This window comes from Stenella coeruleoalba (assembly GCF_951394435.1).
Source record: "Stenella coeruleoalba genome assembly, chromosome: 1".
NCBI classification, from domain to species: domain Eukaryota; kingdom Metazoa; phylum Chordata; class Mammalia; order Artiodactyla; family Delphinidae; genus Stenella; species Stenella coeruleoalba.
Window position 1 is genome coordinate 29,962,130 of NC_137169.1, and position 26,049 is coordinate 29,988,178.

The window sequence follows — 26,049 nt, forward strand, 5'->3', positions numbered from 1 at the left end:
CGCTCCGCGGCGTGTGGGATCTTCCCGGACCGGGGCACGAACCCGCGTCCCCTGCATCGGCAGGCGGACTCTCAACCACTACACCACCAGGGGAGCCCCCGATGTGAGTTTTTTAAGTGTAATGATGCCTCAGTAATTTGGAGTAAGGCTAAGGGGCAGAGGAGTCAGAATAAAAGCAAAAACTAAGTCACATAGTGTTTCAAAACAGCATACTTACTGCTCTCAAGCTTAGGCCATTTAATTCTTGTTTCAGTTCCCTTACTTAGCACACAGGTCAAGAAGCCAAGAACACTCTCTTTAGAATACATACTTACAGGGTACTTACATGACCCCGGACCCAAAGGCTCAATCTTGGAGTCGGAAATAATGCTAACGCCTGCTCCCTCCTCTTTCACAGCAAGGGATTTCCTTCTAAGCAAAGAGAATAAACTCCATCGTAGGGTAAACGTTTAACCTAATTATGGATCAATTTCCTACAGCACTCCGAAGGCCCCCAAGATGGGGACAGCAGCTTCGACAGGCAGGCTCTCAACCCTCACTAGCCCTGTCCAAATTCACAACACCTCCCTCCGTCTCTCCCCTGGGCCCCAAATGGCTTCTCACCTCCTGCTTTGTGGGTTGTTCCCATTCTCTGTGTTCAACTTTTAGGGTCTGATGGTGTTTAGAGCACTTTGAGCTATTTCCTCATCTCCTGGAAGAGGGTCCTTGAGACTCCCTAGGAAGCTCTATACAGGCACCATCCTCCCAGGACAAGACATACAGTGCCTGGATTTTTTTTTAATATCTTGTAACTACCAAAAGGAGCAAAGGACAACCTATTCCCATCTTAGAGATGAGAAGGTTAAAGACCGGAAGCCAAGTACTATTCCAAACCCAACCAAGCTGGTGAAGGCGGTACCTTCTCAGTGGTCCTGGCAGCCGTTCCAGGGCAGGGGTCACTGGTGGGGGCAGCTAAGATGGGAGGACACAGGCCACCCAGCAGACCACCTCCACCAAGTGTCACAGATAGGAACTGCGAGGGCAACTGCTACCTAAATACACGTGTTCCTCCGCTAGGATGGTTGTTCCTCTAATCAATAACTTGATCAAGGTCATACCTTATCCTCTTTTAAACTCAAGCAAACTTAAGCTTAGCTGATAGTCAAAGTTGCAAATATCACAAGTATGGTAGGCAGGGATCTCCCGGCATTATTTCCTAAACCAGCCCAACACAGGGAACCTAAGTGATCTCTCAAGACTCCTGTATCTCCAGTATGTCTGGCCAACTTACAGGAAAGTTGTGAGGTCTCCTAATCAATGATTAAACTTTACAGAGAAAGTATGTATAAAGCGAGCCATGTCTCTAACCATGATTACACATACATAGAGGTATTCGTACACATAGATATGCTTTTAATAATATATCTTTTTAAGAGTAGTCCTACTCTATCTCTAGCAAAAGTCAAACTGTGAGAGTCAGAAATATCTTCAGGTTTGCTGTGTGCTGTCCTCAGAGTTAAGGAAACCACCGGGATCCCATCCTTCCCTCCCGGGAAAGGAGACTGACGAAAAAGGATACAGAAAGCTTCTGGTTTCCATTGTCTTTAGTTTTGTTTTGTTTTTAAGGAACAATCTATATAAGAAACGAATTCCTTAAAAAACCCCTCAAGTTCTGCTACCAAAGACATAGGCAAAGACATCTGAATAGCCACAGAGTCAAAAAAAAAAAAAAAGTTTATTTGAGAACAAGAGGAAGCTTTTGCACATCTGACAAGGTCGACGTGTTTTGATAATAGACGCCCTCCGTATTTCAGCTCTACCAACATTGCCACAAATGGAACGTATTTTTTCTAACAAAGATATGGAGATAAGTATTTATGACTAAATAGAGTCAAAGGAAAGGTGAGGCCCCACAGCTTATCCCTTAGACTGATTCATGACATGGGATTGAAATCGAACAATCCAGTCTCCTAATGCAGTGGTTCTCCACTTGGTTTCCTGTCAGCATGCCAGGGACTCTTGGAACGAATATCCCCAATACTAGGCTGTAGCCGAGTCAGGGTCTTGGGGAGCGCGACCCAGGCACTGGTATTTTTTTAAGCAACCCAGGTGATTCCAATGTGCAGCCGAGGTGGAGGGCCGCTGCTCCAGAGGCAGGTAACAACCATCAACAGACTCCTCGGCCCATCCACCCTGAAAGGAAGGGGCGTTTGCTGGGCATCACGGCCTCTCGGTGATCCTGTCATTCACTTTGCTCAAGGACTCCAGGCGTTAGCAGCTTTGGGTACAGTTTAGAGCCTTTCCATGTGCCTTAGTCATTTTTAGAGCAATATTTAATCAGGCAAATACCATCAGAGAGAGAAAAGATGGAGAAAGAAATTTCCGTAAGGCATGATACGAATAAGTAAGTGAAAAAACAATCTCAAGTTTAAAGGTGAAGGATGAGAAGTCAAAGCCTGTGAAATTTTATTTATACAAAAGAATAAAAATACCTATTTTAAAAGGACTCATTTAAACTCATGTGTTTCAGTTTTTCCTGTTCCTTGAACATGAAACTGCTTCCAACTCAAAAAGATTTAAGATAGGTAATTATTAAATAAACACTCTTTACCTTCCCTCTGCAAAGAAACAAAAAGCCAAGTCCCCATTTTATTTATGGTAAACCAAATTACTTTCAGTTAAGAATATTGGCAACTGCACGAAAGAGATGATCAGATATGTCAGCAGGAAGGTATGAGCTGTATAATGGCATTACAAAAAGTCCCCAAAGCAAATAAGATGGTAAAAACAATCATAGAAAAACGATAAAACACAAACAAAATAAGAAAACGCCAGATATTTACAGCCTCCCTCTGAAATGTGACTTGTTCTACGTTCAGCATAAAACAAACCTAGAGAACATTTCTCCATGCGCATCACAGATGAAGCTGGTGCCAGCCAGTTTGACGGGGGAGACATTGGTTCCAAGAACGGAGAAATGCACAGTTAGCAACTTGCTGGGATTAAAACAATGTCTTGGGTCGTCCTGCAATTGTTACTGAAAATGACACAGAATAAATGCTCCAATATGGTCTTACAGAAATGACTTGCTTGTCACCACATTTCAGAACAAACTACTCAGAGTCACAGGCACCAGGTCTGGGAAAGCAGAGATGGATGGCCACGCAGCCAGGTGAGGGGTGTTTATCTTTGTGAGGTCGGAGGAGGGAAGCAGGGCTCTATAGCCTGGACGCTTCTGCACTAATGAGTCTTCTAATAATCCTGAAGAGAGAAAAACAGAAGTCCCAACTTATTCTCAGCAGAACATTGACAAATTCTCACCAACAACCCTGCTAGGCTATTGCTCTGTAGCCAAAGATTCTATTTCAAATATGACAGACAATATTTCACATCGAAAATGGCTTGTCTTCTGAGTCCACAGAGGGACAGAAACATCAATTCTGCCTTACTAGACCTGAGAACTCACCAGTTAGAGGCATGGGGGTGGTGAGGAGGGGTAGTATTAACAGTTCATTATTTAATCAAAGGGAATTTTTCTTCAGGAAAAAATGTGTGAGCCTTTCTCTCTCCAAAATATAAAGAGAGTACACAAACCTAAAAGTCAAAGTGCATCCAGATGGATACCCCAGACTGTAAAACAAGAACTGTGACCCCAGATTAGGAACACTCAAGCTCTGAAGACAAATACGTTTTTCTAACCGTCTACAAAAATCACCAGCCTCTCTGAAATGGTCTGGCTGATACTTACAGCTCGTGGTTTTTTGTTTAACTTCAGATCAATCCTGTGATAGGAAAGATAAAAGATATTTGCATTTTAATTTACAGAAAACGGGTCCAAGAATCAGCTACTGCACAGGGCACAAGCTATAACAAAGACTATTTGGTTAAGTAAAATCCACATTCTTCATTAGACTATGTCATATTTAGTTGTTTACCCAGATATTATTAAGCAAGTATTTATTAAAAACATGAGCAGATACTCTTGCCACAAGGTAAACTTAGATGACTCAAAAAGAAATACACTACAGCAGTTATAAAAGTCGTACAATTTTTAAAAATTATTCCAAAATTACACGTTAAAGAGCTTGGGTTAAGAGGGCATGCTCTACGTTAATGTGTTAGCTCTGCAACTATGCTGCTGATAATCACTGAGACACTGAGTGATTAAGAACAGGAAAGAGACTAGGAGTTTGTATTCCTGGACATGAAACACAAAAGAAATTCAACAAATTTCCATTTTTAAATCTTTCCAGAGCAAAAGGTCTTAAACTATCCATCTCCTTAGGAAGCAAAGCCAGGATATCAATTTAAATATTAATCAAAGTAAAGGTTATCTATTTTTAAAGAAATTAAAACGCATAAAAGTGAAGTTTACTTAATTTTGCTTAAGTTATTAAATAAAATGTTACCTCCATCACGTTTTTCTGTTTTTAAAAAAAACTTCCCAGCCTAACCTAATATACATACCTACAATTAAACAGATAAACTATGGGTTAGAAAGGTCTCAAAAAGGCATATTTGTCTCTACACACTAAACAACACAGCACAAATACTAATTCAAATCAAACTTACTCAAAGTCATAATCAAACATGCCAGACGGGCTGAGGGGCAGCATTTGAAAGGAAGAAAGCAATAGAAATTAATATCCTAATTGAATAAATTAGTTGATTAGCCACCCTAGCAAGATTTGTAGAAACAAAATCACTTTTAAGAATCTTAAGCCACAAAGTTTCAGACATCAAAGCACCAAAGATTCTGTGGTTGGGAGATTCCCTTCCCTCAATGGATTTCATATCAGAAGAACAGACTATAAAAAGAAAAGTTATTTCATTAGAAAACTAGACACCCGCAGGCCTTCTATTAACTACCAGATTCAGAGTTAGAACTTTTAAAATATTTAATTATAATGAAAAATAAACTGGGCATTTAGAAGAAATAGAGAACAAAGGGTTTAGTCACATAATGAAAAGTGCTTTGAAGGCCGTACCAACAACTCAGCATAATACACTTTCACTAAAATGAAAGATAAAAATATCATACAGTTTTGAAAATAAAAAACATTTGGCAATTTCTAACTCGGGTTTTATATTTAAGCATGTCCAAACATGGTACTCCTTTTCTCTGCATTCATGCTAGAAGCCAGGGGTTGAATCAGAGTCTAATTCCAAAACCCACACAGCCATATTACTCTGCCCCTGAACGGGTGAGAGCAGTTAATGGTTTACGTCAGGGCTACAATTAGGGAACCCCGAAGTCTGCAGTGCATCTATTGAAACAAAGGGAAGTTGACATCCATAAGCACCCAAGCCGTAAGGGTCCAGATGGGAGAACAGCCTAGAGGAGAAGGCCGTTTCGGGCCATCACTGCTGACAGACCATGGGCTGGGCAGACCTCCAAAGCAAATGTTAACCAGGGGCATGACACCAGTTCCTTGGCTGGCTCCAGAGCCTTTCAGACTGTAGACAGGAGGTAAAACAATACGCAAAACGGCTGTATTTCCTCCTAGCCAGTGTTTGCAAGAGTGAAGCTGGAAGAAAGCTTAACTTCAATAATCTTTATGCAACAGTTTCACTTCGGACATTTGGGAAAACTATACAGTAAGTGTACAAACCAGGAACTGTCAGAAATTTAACTTTCAGCCTAACTGAACTTTGTTCAGAAAGTAAAGAAGTAGACTGTACCTACTTCATGAAAACGTCACAAACTACCTAGAATGCTAGAGCTCGGTACAGTATCAAAAACCTGTAAGAGCAGCTATAAGGTTATACCGAGTTCAACTTTTTTCTTTAAAGACACTGGGACTTATCGTTCAGATATCACGTAAAAGATAAGACTTTAGAATCTTGTGATCATTTATGAATGCTAAAAATTATTTGATAGATTTTTATATTCCTAAAGAGAACAAATTCAAAGTTCTTCCCTTTTTGCTAGGGTACTTATTTATTTCCACTTCGCTTTACTCATCACTAAACAGTGTCTTACACATGGTGGGTATTCAGACTTTTGTTGAAATAATTTACTGTTGACTTTTATCTGACAATATGGGGTGTGGTACATTGAAGGAGAAACGACACTGTACTGGGAGCAAAGTTACAAACATGTGTAGACAAAGTGCTCCCCTGCCCCCACCCCCCAATCAGTCAGACCCACTAAGACATTAGTCAGGGGCCAGGGGTTTGGGCCAGACACAATTCCTGACTAAAGATGGCAGGAATCTGAGAAGGTGTGCTAATAAACCTATTTTCTCCAGAAAGAAGGCAAATCAGCTCCAGTATCCTCCCTCAGGGCAGGTGAGGCCCTAAGGCCAACGGACAAACCCAGCAGGATACTGAACCTGGGGAACACAAAAGGATCCTGCTTTCCAAACAGAAAGCCCCATTGTGAAGGCAATAACTAACATCAAATATCTTTTTAAATCCTAGTATTTTTCTGGAAGGAGTTAGTTCCTAGGGCCAGGAGAGGAAATGGCAGGAAATGCTGTTACTATGGAAATCTACCAGTAATCTGCAAGAAGAAAATTAAGTTCAATGTCTAATTCCCTTTTATCAGCTGATCGTATCATTAAGGAAAATAAGGTATTACCTGAAATAAACAATAGCTATCAATAGAGTCTAGTGTACCAGGAATGGAGAAAGTGTCCCAGAAACTTTCAAGGAATTTACCCCTCCTCTACTCTGAAACAGGAAAATAATTATCCCATTTAAAATGACACTGGTGTAAACTTAATGAAAGCAACACAGAGCATGACCCTTTTATCTTGACAATTTAAAAAAATATTTTTAAGAGTATGGATCTCTGCTGTTTATGATAAACTAGCGTCAGTCCTGTCACAGCGATTAAATAAGCTGTAGCCTTACCAAAAAAAAAAAAAAGAGAGAGAGAGATGCAATTTTTGCTCTCTCTTACTGCACCTATGAGATTGGCGTGGTGATTTCTGGTGTGCAGAAAAATGTTAGGCTGCAGTCCTTAGTCACTATCTGGAGGATATACTATTTCTGGGTCTAAAAACCACCACCACCATTGACAAGAAAAACTCTTAAAAGAATTAAAGAATCAGTTGAAGCCAAGGAGGCTTAAACCCGTTAGAGTTCACTCTGTATTATCCCTGTATGCCACATCTGGCAAAGGTAACAACTGTAATATCCTGGGTGCCTGAGGGAATGTTCTGTGGGACAACCCAGCCCAGAAGCAAACTGACTGGCACAGGGAAGCCCACCCATTCCTTGCACGCCCCTTTCATCTCCTCAGCATGCAGGCTCCTAAGAGGAGTAGGACAAAAGCCAACCTGGTGGGTATCTGGTTTTCAAACCTCCCAGAAGAAGGTTTGAAGCCATCCCTTCCTCTAGAAACTACTGCATTACCCTCTCTGAGTTCAGCTGTATAATTTCCAATTATCTGAGCTAACAGGCCCCGGCATCATCATATAAACCCCAAGCAGAGTGAATGCTAAAATCCTCTCTGGGTGGCACCTGACCTCTCTGCCCACTGATGTGATTCCTATCTCATTAGGCACTGCAAAAAAACACAGTGAACAAACATTATCTAGGAAGGTGCTCTCGTATCTTATAGCCCTTATACTGTTCCTCTGATACTGAAATCAGCATTTTACAAAGATATATAAAAATAGAGAAATCATAAGCAATCAAAAAACTTGTATTTAAAAAGCATAAAGGGGGCTTCCCTGGTGGCGCAGTGGTTGGGAATCCGTCTGCCGATGCAGGGGACACGGGTTCGTGCCCTGGTCTGGGAAGATCCCACATGCCACGGAGCGGCTGGGCCCGTGAGCCATGGCCGCTGAGCCTGCGCGTCCGGAGCCTGTGCTCCGCAGCGGGAGAGGCCGCAGCAGTGAGAGGCCCGCGTACCGAAAAATAAAAATAAAAATAAAAAATAAAAAGCATAAAGGCACTATCAGATCAGTTCTGTCCATCCTCCAGGGAATAAGAACAGGCAGGATCAAGGTTAGGAGCAGAAGACTTATATCCCACTTTTCAGCTTCCCAACACGTGCTAGTGGCATTTTCCAAACACTAGTACACAGATTCCATTTCTATTTCCCTTTTTCTCTTCTGAAAGGATTTCAAATTCACTGTATTAAACAGAAGTTTTATGGAATCAAATTCTTCTACACTAGAAACACTGAGAAGGATGCCTTCCTTCACAGTTCCTCTAATGCCCACTAATTCCTCCCTTAGAGAAAAATTAGCCTGTTTCACTTGGACCAAATGAATTTCTTCCCATCAGCAACAGAAAGACCACACCAATCCTGAAGAATGTTTATTCTATTAAAGTCCCTTCACAGCAATGGTCAGGGAAGCTCTAAGTGGGTGGGAATAGGGTGGGGGCCTAGGGGGTGGGGAAAGGTGGTCCCTACCACTGACCTGTGCCGGTTTTTATTCTTTCGTTTTTTATGGCTGCTATGATGACTCCCTGAGGAAGTAGAAGAAGCAGCCTTCTGAGGTTTCACTCCCTGCACAGATCCATCCAGATCCTCAGGATCCTCCTGGCTGGGCTCATTTTCCTGATTGTGGAAGTCTGGAGAAGTATCACTTTCCGTCCCACTTCCTGGCTCCCCTGGAGGGAATAAACACAAGTCCCCCAAAGCATCATCAGTACTCCTCAGGCAGTTTGTCCATCAGTCAGGAAAGATTTTCTGAGCACTAACACATAGAAAAAGACTTGTTTCCTACCCTCAAGGACCATATGTTCTAACTGACAGGAAGATACATACAAAGTTACCAGAGTTCCTGAGAAACCTGTAATCTGAAACAATGTAACCAGAGGCAACAGACCTAAGGACGGCTGGGAGATTAGACCATACAATCAAGATAACCTCGCTACATAAAGGTTATTTAAACAAGAATATGCTAATGGGATTAATAATTACACAAGAAGCATTATCAAAAACATTACATAGGTCTTCGGGAGGTGAGAGATGACCTTGGGAAAACATCCTACAGCTGGCCTTGGTTCCCTCCCCAGACCACATGGGAACCCTGACTTTCCATCAAGAAAAAGGGCCCAGGAGGAGAAGAGCCCCATTACCTAAGTTACTCTGAGAAGCCTTAAGAACATTATTTTAAAAGTGGTAATGATACCCTTCAGCTGACAGATATTCCCAATTTTATTTATTTATTTATTTTTAACATCTTTATTGGAGTATAATTGCTTTACAATGGTGTGTTAGTTTCTGCTTTATAACAAAGTGAATCAGCTATACATATACATGTATCCCCATATCTCCTCCCTCTTGTGTCTCCCTCCCACCCTCCCTATCCCACCCCTCTAGGCGGTCACAAAGCACCGAGCTGATCTCCATGTGCTATGCAGCTATATCCCACTAGCTAGCTATTTTACATTTGGTAGTGTGTATAGGTCCATGCCACTCTCTCACTTCATCCCAGCTTACCGTTCCCCCTCCCCATGTCCTCAAGTCCATTCTGTACGTCTGCATCTTTAATCCTGTCCTGCCCCTAGGTTCTTCAGAACGATTTTTTTTTTTTTAGATTCCATATATATGTGTTAGCATATGGTATTTGTTTTTCTCTTTCTGAGTCACTTCACTCTGTATGACAGACTCTAGGTCCATCCACCTCACTACAGATAACTCAGTTTCGTTTCTCTTTATGGCTAAGATAACTGGATAACTGGATATCCACATGCAAAAGAATGAAATTGGAACCCTATCTCATACCATATACAAAAATTAACTCAAAATGGATCAGAGACCTAAATGTAGGAGCTATAAAACTCTTAGAATCTATTGGATTAGGCAATGGTTTCTTAGATAAGACCACAAGAGCAAGCATGACAAAAGAAAAAATATGTAAAGTGAACTATGTCATGTATGTAAAACTCTTGAACTGCAAATATCACCCAAAAAGTAGAACAACCCACAGGGGTGAGGTGAGGGCAAAATGGGCAAAGGGGGTCAGCTATATGGTGACAGATGGAAACTAAACTTTCGGTGGTGAGAACACTGTGGTATATACAGAAGTCAAAGTATAATGTTGTACATATCAAACTTATATGTTATAAACCAATGCTAACTAGAAAAGAAAAAAAAATCACAACCCACAGAATGGGAGAAAATATCTGCACATCATATATCTGATAAAGACTTGTCTCCAGAATACATAAAGAACTCTTAGAACTCAATAATAAAAAGACAAAAAAAAAATTAAAAAGATCAGCAATGGATTTGAATAGACATTTCTCAAAAGAAGATATACAAATGGCCAATAAGCACAGGAAAAGATGCACAACATCATTAGCCATGAGGGAAATGCAAATCAAAACTACAATGAGATAGCACTGCCTACCCACTGGGGTAACTATAATGGAAAGACAAACAGTAACAAGTGTTGGTGAAGCTGTGGAGAAACTAGAACCTTCAAACACTGCTGATGGGAATATAAATTGTACAGCTAACTTGGAAGACGCTTTGGCAGTTCCACAAAAGATTAAACATTGAGTTAACAAATCACCAGCAATTCCACTCCTGAGTATATATCCAAGAGAAATGATAACACGTTCACACAAAACTGGTCGTAAATGTTCACGGAAGTATTATTCACAGGAGCAAAATGTCCATCAACTGATGAATGCGTAAATAAAATGTGGTATAACCATGCAATGGAACATAGGCACAGCTCGGAGACATTGTGGATTTGGTTCTAGACCACCACAATAAAGCGAGTATCAAAATAATGTGAGTTACACAAATTTTTTGGTTTCCCAGTGCATATAAAAGTTATGTTTACACTATACTGAGTCTATTAAGTGTGCAACAGCATTATGTCTAAAAACATGTACATACCTTAATTTAAAAATATATTATTGCTAAAAAATGCTAACCATCATCTGACAGCACAGGGTTGCCACAAACATTCAATTTGTCAAAAATGCAGTATCTGCAAAGTGCGATAAAACAAAGTATGCGTGTATTATTCAGCATTTTTAAATGTGATCATAGTGTAAAGGGCCTATCATTTATATAACTACCATATGATCCAGTAACCCTACTTATGGGTATTTATCCAAAAGAACTGAAATCAGGATCTTGAAGAGATATCTGCACTCCTATGTTCATTGCAGCATTATTCAATAGCCCAAATGTGGAAACGACTTAAATGTCTGTCAATAGATGAACAGATAAAGAAACTGTGGTAGGGCTTCCCTGGTGGCGCAGTGGTTAAGAATCTGCCTACCAAAAAAAAAAAAAAAAAAAAAGAATCTGCCTACCAATGCAGGGGACATGGGTTCGAGCTCTGGTCTGGGAAGATCCCACATGCTACGGAGCAACTAAGCCCGTGTGCCACAGCTGCTGAGCCCGAGTGCCACAACTACTGAGGCCCATGTGCCTAGAGCCCGTGCTCGCAACAAGAGAAGCCACTGCAATGAGAAGCCAACGCACCGCAACAAAGAGTAGCCCCTGTTCGCCGCCAACTAAAAGAAAGCCCATGCGCAACAAGGACCCAACACAGCCAAAAATAAAATAAATAAATAAATTTATTTAAAAAAAAGAAAATGTGGTATATATGTAACAATGGAATATATTATTCAGCCTTAAAAAGAAGGAAATCCTGTCATATGCCACAACAATGGATGAACCTGGAGGACGTTATGCTACGTGAAATAAGCCAGTCACAGAAAAACAAATACTGCGTGATTCCACTTCTATGAGGTATCTAAAACAGTCAAACTCACAGAAGCAGAAAGTAGAATGGTGGTTGCCAGTGGCTGGGCGGGGGAGGGGGGAGTTGCTGTTTGATGAGTATAAAGTTTCAGTCATGCAAGACAATTAAGTCCTAGAGATCTGCAGTGCAACTCTGTACAGTTAAGACTATTGTACTGTGCACTTAAAAATCTGTAGCGCTGGACTCCCCTGGTGGCGCAGTGGTTAAGAATCCACCTGCCAATGCAGGGGACACGGGTTCGAGCCCTGGTCTGGGAAGATCCCACATGCCGTGGAGCAACCAAGCCCGTGTGCCACAACTACTGAGCCCGCACGCTGCAACTACTGAAGCCTGCGTGCCTAGAGCCCATGTTCCGCAACAAGAGAAGCCACCGCAATGAGAAGCCCACGCACCACAATGAAGAGTAGCCCCCGCTCGCCGCAACTAGAGGAAGCCTGCACACAGCAACGAAGATCCAACGCAGCCAAAAATAAATTAAAAAGTGAAAAAAAAATCTGTAGATCTTATGTTTAGTGTTCTTGCCACAATTTAAAAACTATCATTTGGCAATACATACTGAAAGGGACTTCCCTGGTGGCACAGTGGTTGAGAATCCGCCTGCCAATACAGGGGACATGGGTTCGATCCCTGGTCCGGGAAGATCCCACATGCTGCGGAACAACTGAGCCCACGCGCCACAACTACTGAGTCTGTGCACTAGAGCCCGCGAGCCGCAACTACTGAGCCCGTGTGCTGCAACTACTGAGGCCCGCACGCCTAGAGCCCATGCTCTGCAACAAGAGAAGCCCGCGCACCACAACGAAGAGTAGCCCCTGCTCGCCGCGACTAGAGAAAGCCTGCATGCAGCAACAAAGACCCAATGCAGCCAAAAATAAATTTAAAAAATTTTTTAAAAAACCCCAACATACTAGAATATGTATACAAGAAACGGGGGTAGATTTCTGAGATTTTTCAACATAATACAGGGGGTGGAGGTGAGGGCAGGTAGGGTGTGGATAGGACAGGACTGGCCACAGTGTGATGGTTTGGGGGCAGTGTGATGGGTACACAGGGATTCATTGTTTTGTCTGTATTTGCGTAGATTAAAAATTCACTCTAATGAAAGAGTTTAAACGTAATCTTTTTCCCCCTTATTTTACCCCAATGTATCTGTAACAGGCCCTCCCAAGGTATGCTTTTAAGAATAGGAATGGCAAGGCTCTTTTTGGAAAGTCCAGGGTGTTTTCCAACACCAACAACCAATTCCCTGATTGCCCAGACACCAACACTTGAATTTAATTCTGACACTAACTACTGGAGTCAGGGCAGAACCCACAATTTAAGGGCTCAGTCCCACAAGAGTGCTCCCTACTTCAGACACCAGTCACCAGTCCTGGGCCTCCCAGACATCCAACAGACCAGTCATAAACCAGGGGTACCACAACCCCCTCCTCAGGGTCAATAATCCGCTAGGATCAGGAACACGCTTTATTACAAAGGATACAACTCAGAAACAGGCACATGGAAGAGGCACACAGGGCAAGGTACGGGGAGGAGCGTGGAGCTGCCTTGCCTTCTCTGGGCTGGGAACCTTCCCAGCACAGCACCATGTTCACCAACAGAAACTCCATCATTTAGGGGTTTTTATGGAAGTTTCATTATGCAGGCATGACTAATTAAGTCACTAGCCATTGGTGATGAGCTCAATCTCCAGTCCCCTTCCCCTCCCTGGAGGTTTCAGGGTTAAGGCTGAAAGTTCCAAACTTCTAGTCAAGGACTGGTCTTTTGGGTGACCAGCCCCCATCTGATGCTATCTGTGGGCGAGGGAGGGGCAGTGAACACAGCCACCAGTCATCTCATTAGCGTACAAAAGACTACTCTTTTGCATACTAGCCATTCTTTTTCTTTAAAATTTATGTATGTATTTATTTATTTATTTTTGGCTGTGTTGCGTCTTCATTGCCGTGCACGGGCTTTCTCTAGTTGCAGCGAGTGGGGTCTACTCTTCATTGCGGTGCACGGGCTTCTCATTGCGGTGGCTTCTCCTGTTGCAGAGCACAGGCTCTAGGCAAGTGGGCTTCAGTAGTGGTGGCACGTGGGCTCAGTAGTTGTGGCTCGCAGACTCTACAGCGCGGGCTCAGTAGCTGTGGTGCATGGGCTTAGTTGCTCCACGGCATGTGGGATCTTCCTGGACCAGGGCTCGAACCCGTGTCCTCTGCATTGGCAGGCGGATTCTTAACCACTGTGCCACCAGGGAAGCCCCATGCTAGTCATTCTTAATATTCTGGAGAGTCCAAGAGTTTTAGGAGCTGTGTGCCAGGAAAGGGGACAAAGACCAAATATACATTTCCCTTCATACTACAGAAGGTACTGGGCTGTATTTATGAAAATCATTCTTTGACACAGTAGTGCCACTTCTGGGATACTGTCATACAGAAATTAAAACTCCAGTGCAAAAAAGCATATGGGTACAAGGATGTTTACTGTGACACTGTTCATAGTGGGGGAAAAGGGAGATGATGGGAATATTCATCAACAGAGGAGGAACAACCAGACTAGGGGGTATTTTCTGGCTTTTAAAAAGAATGCGGGACTTCATGCGGCGCAGTGGTTAAGAATCTACCTGCCAATGCAGGGGACGTGGGTTCGAGCCCTGGTCTGGGAAGATCCCACATGCCGCGAAGCAACTAAGCCCGTGAGTCACAACTACTGAGCCTGCGCCCTAGAGCTCACAAGCCGCAACTACTGAGCCCGCATGCCTAGAGCCCGTGCTCCGCAACAAGAGAAGCCACCGCAGTGAGAAGCCTGCACACTGCGACCAAGAGTAGCCCCCGCTCACCGAAACTAGAGAAAGCCTGCGCGCCACAATGAAGAGTCTGCGTGCCGCAACAAAAAAGATTCTGCATGCCGCAATAAAGATCTCACGTGTGGCAACTAAGACCCGACGCAGCCAAATAAAGAAAGAAAGAAATAGGGTTTCCCTGGTGGCGCAGTGGTTAAGAATCCGCCTACCAATGCAGGGGACAGGGGTTCGAGCCCTGGTCCGGGAGGATCCCACATGCTGCAGAGCAACTAAGCCCGTGCACCACAACTACTGAGCCCATGTGCCACAACTACTGAGGCCCGCATGCCTAGAGCCTGTGCTCCTCAACAAGAGAAGCCACTGCAATGAGCAGCCCGCGCACCACAACCAAGAGTAGCCCCCGCTCACCGCAACTAGAGAAAGCCCACGCGCAGCAACAAAGACCCAACGCAGCCAAAAATAAAAATAAATAAAATAAATATATTTATAAAAAATAAATAAATAAGACTGCAAGATGCTAACAACAGCTGACACAGACAGTCCTTACCCTAAGCCAGGCACCGCTGTACACACTTCAGATATATTAATACATACAACCCTCACAAGGGTTAAAAAGTTACAAAAGAAATCTAACGAAATATAAAAAGATGAGTCTAAGATACAGAAGTATGGTCAGGACAGCCTTCCTCTGCCGTACTTAATCCTATTTATTCAGATAAAAAATGTCATCTCTGAAACTGCTAATGGTGGAGGCACTGGTCGGGGAAGGAGCAGGCCAACAGGGCATGTAGCCACAAAAGCTTTGCATCACAGACAGGACTGCAGAAGGGACACAGGACTCACTGAGGAGGGGCTGGGCACAGGGGAGAGAAGGGTTAACTAAAAAGGTGGGAAACAAGTAAGGAAGGCAAGTTAGATACGGCAAATTTTCTCTATGTTGCAGTAGCAGACCATTCTCATACACTGAGGAGCAAAACCAACTATTTACTCATTTGGGGCCAGCTGCTATGGGAGTTCTGAGTAAATGGATGGATGAATTGGTCATATTCTATAAAGTGGGTACACGTGTACACACGCACACATGCAAAACACAAACAAAGCAGCGGAAGTCAAATCAAAGGCCTATGAATAGAGTCCACGCAGTAGCCGACGTCCCAAAGGGCTGACATGGATACTAAGTATTATGGGAGTCAGAGAAGAAAGAGCGGATTATTCAGGAAAAGCTTCACTGAGGGAGCAGAATTTAAACTGGACCTTGAAAAATGAGAGCCAAAATAAGTACAAAAAATAGCACGTGCAAAACAGTGCAGAGGTGAGAAAACACAAGGTATTTGGGACAAATAAATCAAACAACACCTTTTAAATAGAGAGCTTGAGAAATGACAGGTGAAATGGAATGACAGGTTGAGCGGAGTCATAACTGTCCGGCTAGGGGATCTAACATGGGGGACAATACGAGGGGATGTTAAGAAAACTGACTTTTTGCTTAATCTTTCTGAGCCTGTTTCCCCGTCTGTAAAATAGGAATTCTTTCTCTCACGTCTTGAGTATCTCTTATGGACGAGATACTGGGCTAGATGCTTGGGGCTACAGCCACGTTCCCTATCCTCAAGAAGTAGCTTTAGGGATTAAATGAGATAATGTAAAGTGTTTGCTTAGTGTCCGGAACACAGTAAGTGTTCAAATCTCAACATCTTTGAGATCTACAAACACGTAAGTCAAATTCCAAGCAATCAGTCAGGGTTATTTGCAGTAAAACAGCTGCTAGCAGGACATAACAAGATGAAGGCATCCAGAGTTTCGGAACAGGGAAGTAACACCAAACAACTAACGTGTATTGAGTTCTCTGTGCAAACACGTGCTTTAAGATTAGGCTAGAAGCGGTTTATAAGAGGGACCGGAGCTGGGGAGACTAGATTAAACACTGTTAATGTACAAAGCGAGAGCACAAAGTAATAATCATTTCCTTCCTCGGCTCACGGAAGCAGAAGAGAAGTGATAGCAAGAGGACTAGGTTACAACATATCAAGGTACAGCAGCAAGTCAGTCAATCGATTGTTGCTGCCACCATGAAAAGACACACGAGTTTGCCTCTCACTGACATAAAACTGAGCAACTCATTCTTAGCGCAAATCACGTCAAATTTTAAGTTAAATACATCTACAAATGAGATGCTCTACTTAAAGGACCAGCTACTGAATAGTGCCGCAGCAGTGACTCCTGATCAGCACGAAACGTTTAAAGGCAGAAAGGAAGACACCCAGGACAACGCTCATGCAGCTGTTCACCTACCTGCGCGATGACGTAGATGCTGGAGGGGTCTGCTTTGACGAAAGCTTCAGAGAAGCCCAGGAAAACAAACAGGTGAGACTGCTGATCCTTTACAGGAGCCATGGGTTTGCGCCCTGGCCTGGGAAAATCTGCCTGCTTTGTTTTTCTTTCACTTTATTCTTTTTAGAAAAATATACAATGCCTCACTAATTAGCATAAAATTCCCCTTTGGGACCATGCCAATCCATTCTCATTCTAGTGTAGGTACCTAAGAAGCCAAAGGAAGCAAAAGTAGTGCATTTTTTGAGGAAAATTTCAGAACAGTTCAAAAATAAATGCCAAAAGTGCAAAACTCCAGACTCCTTGAGATCTGAGAATATACAAGTACAAAATCTAAGAGAAAGGGTCGTTTTCTTCATTGCCACCAAAGATCAAAAACACAGGAGTCATTCCACAAGATCTGTTATACAAAACGTTCTGAGACAACGGAAAGACTCTGTACAAAGGAAAAAAGAGTGAAAGGCAAAGCAGACCATTCCTCATTCCTCTCTTGGAATTAAAGTTTGGATCTTTTGGGGACCCTCAAGCCTTGAACTTGGTCCAAGCAGTCCTAGCAGAAGCAAACATAGGTCTTCTCTGGAAGACAGCATCCCAGCCGTCAAACTATTCTACAAATACTTTTAACTACAGTGAACAGAAGTACACAGTCAAAGATAACCAACAAGCACACAGGGAAATTAATTTCATGAGCGATACAACAGCAGAAACAACAAACAGAAAGAGGTTCTTAAAGACTTCAGAAACTGAAATTAAATACAGACTACAGAAAACCTATGCTTACTATACTTAAAGAAGTAGGGACTTCACGGATGGCACGGTGGTTGAGAATCTGCCTGCCAATGCTGGGGACATGGGTTTGAGCCCCAGTCTGGGAAGATCCCACATGCCGCAGGGCAACTAAGTCCATGCGCCATAACTACTGAGCCTGTGCTCTAGAGCCTGAGAGCCCCAACTACTGAGCCCATGTGCCAAATACTGAAGCTACGCACCTAGAGCCCAAGCTGTGCAACAAGAGAAGCCACTGCAATGAGAAGCCCGCGCACCACAACTAAGAGTAGCCCCCGCTCGCCGCAACTAGAGAAAGCCCGCACGCAGCAACTAAGACCCAACGACAAAGACCCAATGCAGCCAAAAATAAATTAAAAAATTTATTTATATTTTAAAAAGTAAAAGGCAAGTTTGAAAACAACTGCAAAGAAAGGTACTAAAAAACCACATAGCAGGGGCTTCCCTGGTGGTGCAGTGGTTGGGAATCCACCTGCCAATGCAGGGGACACGGGTTCGAGCCCTGGTCCAGGAGGATTCCACATGCCGTGGAGCAGCTAGGCCCATGAGCCACGGCTGCTGGGCCTGTGCTCTGGAGCCCGCAAGCGACAACTACTAAGCCCACGTGCCACAACTGCTGGGGCCCTCGCGCCTAGAGCCCATGCTCCACAACGAAGAGTGGCCCCCACTCACCACAGCTGGAGAAAGCCCACGCACAGCAACCAGGACCCAACGCAGCCAAAAATAAATTAATTAATTAAATATATATATATATATATATATATATATATATAAATCACATAGCAGATTTTTTAAGTAGTTAAGTAGAATTTCTGGAAATTAAAAATGTAGTAATAGGACTTCTCTGTTGGTTCAGTGGTTAAGACTCCACACACTTCTAATGCAGCGGGTGTGGGCTGATCCCCAGTTAGGGAACTAAGATCCCACATGCCATGCAGCATGGCCAAAAAAAATTTTTTTTAAGTATAATAAAAGATTTAAAAATCAAGGGAAGGTTTAACAGTAAATCAGACTCAACTGAAAAGAGAATTAGTGAATGGGTAGGCCAGAAAAAAAATTACCCATAATGCAGCACAGAGACATAAAAGAAGATATAGAAAAGATAATAAAAGACATAAAGGATGAAATGAGAGAGAAGGTTTAACTTACATTTAACCAGAGTACCAGGAGAAGAGAGAGAGCATGGAGCAAACACAGTACCTGAAGAGGTAACAGCTGGGAATTTTCCAGAACTGATAAAAAATACCAGACCATAGTTTGATGAAGTCCAATGAAACCCAAGCTACATAAATTAAAAGAATGAAATCCAATAAAATAAATTTAAAATGAGATAAGTAAAGCAAAGAGGAACAGAAGAAGAAAGTAAGCCGGATGTAGTACTAAGATTCATTCCCCAAACACATGCTGTAAGTTCCTGTTTGCTTTCTAGAGAGGAACCCCAAATTTGGCTTTAAGCATTTTAGCACCCATACAAAGAGGGAAACAGTCAATTACTAGGTTTTCAGTAAAAACCAACTAGTCGTTCAGGGAAAACAACTATTCCTAAAGGAGATAATAATTAGTAATGATCATAAACGTTTGCAACGTCCTAACAGAGTGACACATTTTACAGGACCAAAATGTTACTGAGTGCAACTAAGTGCAACAAAGCGCAACTTTATAGGGAAGACCAAGGAATACCAGTATGATATATTCCAGAAATGGGGCTCAATCCAGGGGGAAGATCTTAGGGGAATGGATGGCCTCCACATGCTCCAGAAAATCTTCAATACATCAGTATTTGTCTCAAGTCAAGCAGTGGCTTATTGAGTCTTCCTGACCAGTATCCAGGCACACCCCTTCTGTGTGGGTAATTAGATACAGAGCCATATACTAAACTATCCGCTAAGCCTGGGGCAGGATAGTAGGCTCTTGTGAAAACTGAGCAGTCAGACATCATTCCATCACAGCTCACAGGAGTGAGGTCCAGAATGTTCTTAATCAGTCTTGTTACTCCACAAAGCAGATGACATGGCTCTACATTCTAGAAGTGGTATTAATGGAGAAGAAATAAGATTTAACTGACAGTCATAATGAAAGAAAAAATCAAAAGGACTTGGTCCAACTGATTAGGCTGGCAGAAAGGAGTCAAAGCTGCCTACAAAGTGTTGAAGGACGGAGAACAGAAGTACTGTGAAACAAAACAACTAGGCAGACACATTTTGAAGGAAAGAGAACAGCTCAGTTTTAGACAAAATGTTTGAGTCTGACCATCTGAGTGGAAATGTCTAGAAGACATTTTCTAGAATTTTCTAGAAATGCATGACTAAAGCTCAGGAAGGGAGTTAGGGATAGGGCTAAAGATTCAGAAATCTGTACACGGAGATAATAATTGAAGTCACTGAGTAGTTCTAATTCCCATACTACCAAAATCCCTTCTCCTCAAACCACTGCCCTGGTAATGCAAACAAGACAACTTGATCCCACGACAAGATCTGCCATGTGAAAATACCCAGCCCCAATACAAAAAGCAGGGTGTGTTTCAGAGTGACCCGACCCACAGGGAGAGCATCCAATACAGCTACATAGCGTCTGATACAGCAAGATAAACCTGCAGTTCTAAGTCCCATCACTAGAAATTAGAAGTTAGACTGTACGGCTTACATACAGAGAATGATACAATTTCTCTACAAGTAAATACTACCTGCTCTCCATTTTAAATTTAAGAACACACAGGTACATTCTGTTCATAGGATCAGAATTTCCTAAGAATTATTAAATTGGGTACATGAGGATTTATTAGATATGTCTGAAATTTTCCATGATAAAAGGGTTTTTTTAACTTTAAAAAATTCCCTAAGACTCAACAGGCGTGAAGACATATCTCTGTGTCTTTGAACAGGTGAAGTCAACCTTCATGTGACTGAAAAGGCAGGAAGGACACGGTAGTTTCTTCCCCCAAAGAAAGACATGATTAAGGATACCCAAAAGGGTTCCTAACTTCTAGAAAGAAGAGGCAAGAACAAGAGGTGCAGTCTTCAGATACACCGTTGGATAGGAATTAAATATAGGGGCGATGGTAGCTTAAAAATAAACTGATGAAAAAGTAAAAAGATAAACTTACTCTTTTCAATGAGCTGGTCCTGAACTCCTGCCAATGCACTTACTGCCTAAAAGAAAAAAACCACCAGTTACTATAAAAATTACCACAGATCTCAGGAGAGCACTCACAGACAGAAAGGAAAGAGACAACCAACTCACAGATGGACAGGAAAGAGAAAACTCACAGAAACTTAACGGAGGTCTTCCTTAACAATGGGCCACAGAAAGATCCCCCCGCCTCACTTACAGCTGCTGAAGTAACTGAGGATTTACTGAAGAGCCGCTCTGCTTCCTTAAACTTCCGGTTCCTTCTATCGTTTTTGCTATTGGAGTTTCTAAAACACACACAAGAAACTCATTATAAGCACCAAGCTATGTCTGTGGCTCAAGCTGAGGACACACCAGGACAAATGTAAGGAACTCTTTGTTTTTTAAATTACCAAGTTCCATACAGAAATGCCTCCACACCACTTGGATTGACCAAAATGACCTTCATGCTGAATGCCTATGCAGACAGCAATGTTTTCCAATGGATGGTATGTGGTCCACTGTGACACATGAGATTACTTTAGCTTTAGGTTCACAATCATTTTCATTTAATATGTATTTATTTTAATGCCTATTAATAAAAACATCTAGCACAGACTAGTGCTATGAAGTAACTCTGTTAAATAATCTTAGTTTAAAAAAACTTAAAGGGCTTCCCTGGTGGCACAGTGGATAAGAATCTGCCTGCTGATGCAGGGGACACAGGTTCGATCCCTGGTCCGGGAAGATCCCACATGCCACGGAGCAATTGAGCCGGTCCACCACAACTACTGAGCCTGCGCTCTAGAGCCTGTGAGCCACAACTACTGAAGCCCACGTGCCACAACTACTGAAGGCTGCGTGCCTAGAGCCCGTGCTCTGCAACAAGAGAAGCCACTGCAATGAGAGGCCGTGCACCGCAACAAAGAGTAGCCCCCGCTCACCGCAACTAGAGAAAGCTCGCGTGCAGCAACGAAGACCCAACACAGCCAAAAATAACTAACTAACTAAATAAATAAAAAACTTAAAGAACCAGAGTTCCTTAGTGAAATGACTGATACCAGGTCTGAGACAAGAAAAGGACAAGGATGGGACCTCCTTGGTGGTGTAGTTGTTAAGAATCCACCTGCCAATGCAGGGGACACGGGTTCGAGCCCTGGTCCGGGAAGATCCCACATGCCGCAGGGCAACTAAGCCCGTGCGCCACAACTACTAAGCCTGCTCTCTAGAGCCCACGAGCCACAACTCCTGAGCCCACACGCCACAACTACCGAAACCCAAGCACCTAGAGCCCTTGCTCTGCAAGGAGAGGTGCCTCCGCGATGAGAAGCCCGCGCACCACAACAAAGAGTAGCCCCCGCTCGCAGTGACTAGAGAAAAGCCCGTGCGCAGCAACGAAGACCCAACACAGTCAAAAATAAATAAATAAAATAAAGTTACTGAAAGATTAAAAAAAAAAAAAAAGGACAAAGGAATCAGCCTGAGGAGGCTCCCTCTGGCCACGTTTGGGACAAACTAAGCATCAAAAAGGATAATGATGGTTGTGTTAGCATTGTGAAAAGTCAGTGAGCTAAACACATGATCTGTGCACTTCTTTGCATAGATCTCAATAAATTTATACTAAAAAATAAACCTTTACAAAGTGACAGTACTAGATCCCAATACGCTGTTTTTTTTTTTAAATCCATGCATCTACAGTGATTCTAAAGAGAGAGAAAGAGAGAATGAAAGGGAAAGAAGATAAAAAGGGAAGACTCTTCTTTCAGAATGCCAGTAATAAATGTAAAAGGAACAGTAAAATTAGAATTATCATTTTGCAACCTCCATTATAATAACTAATTCAGATAATCAACAATGGATACTAAAACCAATGACAAAAATTGGGGTGAGCAGTATAATCACACTGCCTAAAAAGTATAACCTCCAGGGACTTCCCTAGTGGTCCAGTAGTAAAGAATCCACCTTACAACGCAGGGGACGTGGGCTCGATCCCTGGTCAGGGAATTAAGATCCCACATGCCGTGGGGCAACTAAGCCTGCGTGCTAAAACTACTGAGCTTGCACACCTCAACTAGAGAGCCCTTATGCACCCTGGAGCCCACGTGCACCACAACTAGAAAGAGAAAAACCTGCACACCACAACTACAGAGAAGCCGGAGCGCTGCAACTAGAGAGAAGCCCACACGCCGCAACGAAGAGCCCGAGCACCGCAATGAAAGATCCCGCGTGCCACAACTAAGACCCGACACAGCCAAAGATAAATAAAATAAATAAATAAATAATAAATAAATCTTAAAAATAAATAAAATGTATAACCTCCAAAATCACTTGTTAATTACAAAGAGAAGAAAATAACTTTTACAATGGTGAAATCGTATGATCAAACTTAGCAGCACCAGTAATGGGGTAATCTGTCATTATGTGCCTCCTGATAAAACAGAGGTAAACAACAAGAGGTACACAAATCACTAATGCAACATTTTTGCCAAAAATATTTAAAGGATCTCTCACGAAGTCACTATAAGAAAAACCTGGAATTGGGACACTCTACAAGACAATGTCATAAACAACCTTCCCACCAAAAAGGGTGGGAAGCTCCTAAATTAAGAGACTAAAGGAGACACAACAGCCAAATGCAATGCACAAACACTCACTGGTTCAAAACAAGGTAGCAATGCATTTTAGGAACACTTAGGGAAATATGAATAAAGACCGTATATTACATAATGCTATTAATGTAGTGCTCATTTTCCAGGCATGATAATTGTTGGTTACGTAAGAAAGATGTTCTTATTCTTAGGAGGTACCTGCTGACATAATGTGGGGCAAATGTCATGATATCTGCTTTCAACTTTTAAATGGTTTAGCAAAAAATATATATACATATAAGTATGGGAGAAAGGGGAGATATAACTACAAAGGGGTAGCATGAGGGAGATCTTTGTGATGATGGAAAAGTTCTGTATCTTGATTGCAGTGGTGGTTACAGGAATCTACCCACGTGAAAAAATGACAGAACGACCTATACACATTATACCAATGTCAATTTCCTGGTTTTGTTATTGTACTATATGGTTACATAAAACCCAACCACTGGGGAAAACTGTACTGTTTTTGCAACTCCCTATGTATCTATAATTATTTCAAATTAAAAAAAATTTTTAAGTGTAGATAGAGGTGTGTGTATTAATACATATTATAGAAAGGGAAAAAAGAGAGGAAAGCAAATGTGGTAACAAGTTAACAACTGGTAAATGCTAGTGAAGGGTATCAAGAGATCACGAACTATTCTTTCAATTTTTCTCTAGATTTGAAAATTTTCAAAAAATTTAGGAAGTTTTCAAGAATAATATTACTAAATAAACCGTGGTACAGTTGGCACACAGGTATGGCAAACCTTGCGAGGGTGTGACTCGTGACTGATTAAAATATAGAAAACACTGATAGCAGTGCTGGTGTGTAAGGTATTATATGCTGTATTTCATTTAAGCCTCACACAACCCTGTGCCACTGGCCAGATTTCCTCTACTATACAGATGGAGGATTTGTCCAGGGTTACCCAGTGAGGCAGTGGCTGAGCCAGAGTTCAAGCTCAAGTGCAGACCTCTGTCCACCCCACTTTACTACTGTCTCCCTGCCAAGTCACTACCAACAACATACATAGCCCTAAACACAAATATTACTAGGGCACCACACAAACACTACAGGCTTCTGACACTCACTTTTGGTTGGTCAGATACCGATCCCAGCCACGAATAATGTTGCCATACATCTGAGTGTCTTCCAGGTAGCTTCCTTCAAAAGCATAGATCTGTCTCTCCAAGTTTGCCAGTGTTTCCTGAGAGATGAAAAACAAGGAAGTGGTTAATGCCTTCTACATGCAAGCATTAAGCCTAACCAAACTGAAATCTTGCTATCAGACTTATAAACTCAAGTTCAACTATACAGAGCCAGCCTTGCGGAAAGGATGACATGCGCAGGGGCAGGCTGTTTCAGACTAAGACAGTCTAGACCCATCTTGTTGGATCCCTTTAAGAATAAAATGGAATAGAAAGAGCCTGTCCCCATTAAAATGTACACCCATGCCAAAGTTTGCACGTACTCAGGGGCTTCGTGGAAACCCAGCTGTCAAGAACCTGGGCGGAGGAAGAACATGAGCAGTCTCTACTCCCACGCATAAAAGATACTGCTACCCGGAGAGGGAAGGGTGATCAGCCTTCCAGAGCCAACTCGCTCCCCTCCCTGCAGGCTCCGAAACGCCGCCTGCACTGGGCTGCGGTTGCTATGGAAACCTGGAAGGGCAGCTTCAGGTGAGATGGGCCTCCCGATGCCCAAGCCAAAACGCAAGGGGAGGGAGGGCTTAGCCACCAGGGTGCAAGGGGTCCCGGGTGCGTGTCACAATTCCTAATTCCCTAAACTGAGTCCGCTTCCCCTCGCCTGTCACCTTCTAAGATGTTCCCAAATACATCACAACCCTGCCCATCAAAAACCGCATCCAACTAATCTACTCCTAGTCCCCAAAAGGACATGCGCCCCTCCATCTTCCAAAGGCCTGCCCGGATGTGTGGGTCCCCCTCCCACACCTGTTTCCTACCCCACCCCCCAAAGCCCACTGGCAAGCCCGAACCAATCTCCTACAGCCTGCCGACAAGCCCGGTCCCCATCCCTCAAAGATCGTGGACCCGCCCGCCCTCGCCCACCCCGCAGAGCTCAGGGACACTCTCCTCTCCAGGGCTCCCGCACGGAAGCCCCCACCCGCTGGCGCCATCCTTCCTCCACGCCCCCACCTGCCTAGTCCCCCTCCCCCTCCCCGGCTCCGCGCCCCGCCCCCGGCCCCGGCTCCCTGCTCCGGATGCGCACGGCCGGGAGGCCGAGGCGCCGGCGGGCCGCGCAATGCGCAGCCGTCCTCAGGCCGCCGGACTCCCAGCCGCCGCGCTGCGCCGGCGGAGTAACGAGCGGCGCGGCGGGGACGGATCCTGGAGGCGGAGGCAGGCACGGGGCCCCAACCCGGGCGCCCCCGGTGCCAGCCCTCACCGCCAGCTCCTGCTTCCGCTTCACGAGCTCCGCCAGCTCCCGCCGGGTGTCCGGGATCTGCGGCGGCGCCGCCTTGTTGTGCATCGCCATGTTGTGCCGAGGCGGGCGGTGGCGGGGCCAAGCTGGGGGCGGTCCTTGCGCGCCGCCGCCCGCCAGGGGGCGCCCGCCGCCACACTGCGCCTGCGCTCGCGGCTTTCGGAGGCTCGCGGTGCCGCGCCGAGCTCCCGCCCGCGGGCTTGCGCGCGCCCTGCCAGGAGGACCTCAGTGTTGGGCTCTGCTCTTCGTCCTGGCCGAGTTTCTGCACCACAAGTTCACCGTGTCCAAAATCAGACC

At 43.6% G+C, this 26,049-nt stretch overlaps 1 protein-coding gene across 3 annotated transcripts; it reads right to left on the reverse strand.

The window, feature by feature from the left end:
• Window positions 1-1,328: 1,328 nt before the first annotated feature.
• MEAF6 (MYST/Esa1 associated factor 6) lies at window positions 1,329-25,843 on the reverse strand. 3 transcript variants are annotated; one of them, XR_013824508.1, is made up of 8 exons: window positions 25,717-25,843; window positions 24,405-24,520; window positions 20,903-20,990; window positions 20,678-20,723; window positions 8,358-8,550; window positions 4,389-4,446; window positions 3,728-3,761; window positions 1,329-3,240 (listed from the first exon to the last, which is right to left on the reverse strand). XR_013824508.1 is itself a non-coding variant. In XM_079901463.1 (7 exons), the coding sequence occupies exons 1-7, from the start codon at window positions 25,804-25,806 to the stop codon at window positions 3,232-3,234; spliced, it is 576 nt and encodes a 191-aa protein (XP_079757589.1). In that variant the 5' UTR covers window positions 25,807-25,843; the 3' UTR covers window positions 1,329-3,231. The 3 variants fall into 3 exon arrangements, 2 of the variants coding, with proteins under 2 accessions (XP_079757589.1, XP_079757588.1); XM_079901463.1 differs by lacking the exon at window positions 4,389-4,446; XM_079901462.1 differs by lacking the exons at window positions 1,329-3,240; window positions 4,389-4,446 and having other exon boundaries at window positions 3,269-3,761.
• Between the last annotated feature and the right edge of the window lie 206 nt (window positions 25,844-26,049).

Coding starts and splice junctions, on each gene's coding strand:
- MEAF6 (XM_079901462.1), bottom strand. CDS start 25,806: ATGGCGATGCACAACAAGGCGGCGCCGCCGCAGATCCCGGACACCCGG. Junction 24,521..25,716: donor AGCGGAAGCAGGAGCTGGCG/GTGAGGGCTGGC, acceptor TTCATCTCTCAG/GAAACACTGGCAAACTTGGA. Junction 8,551..20,677: donor GGACCAGCTCATTGAAAAGA/GTAAGTTTATCT, acceptor TATTCCCTCCAG/GGGAGCCAGGAAGTGGGACG.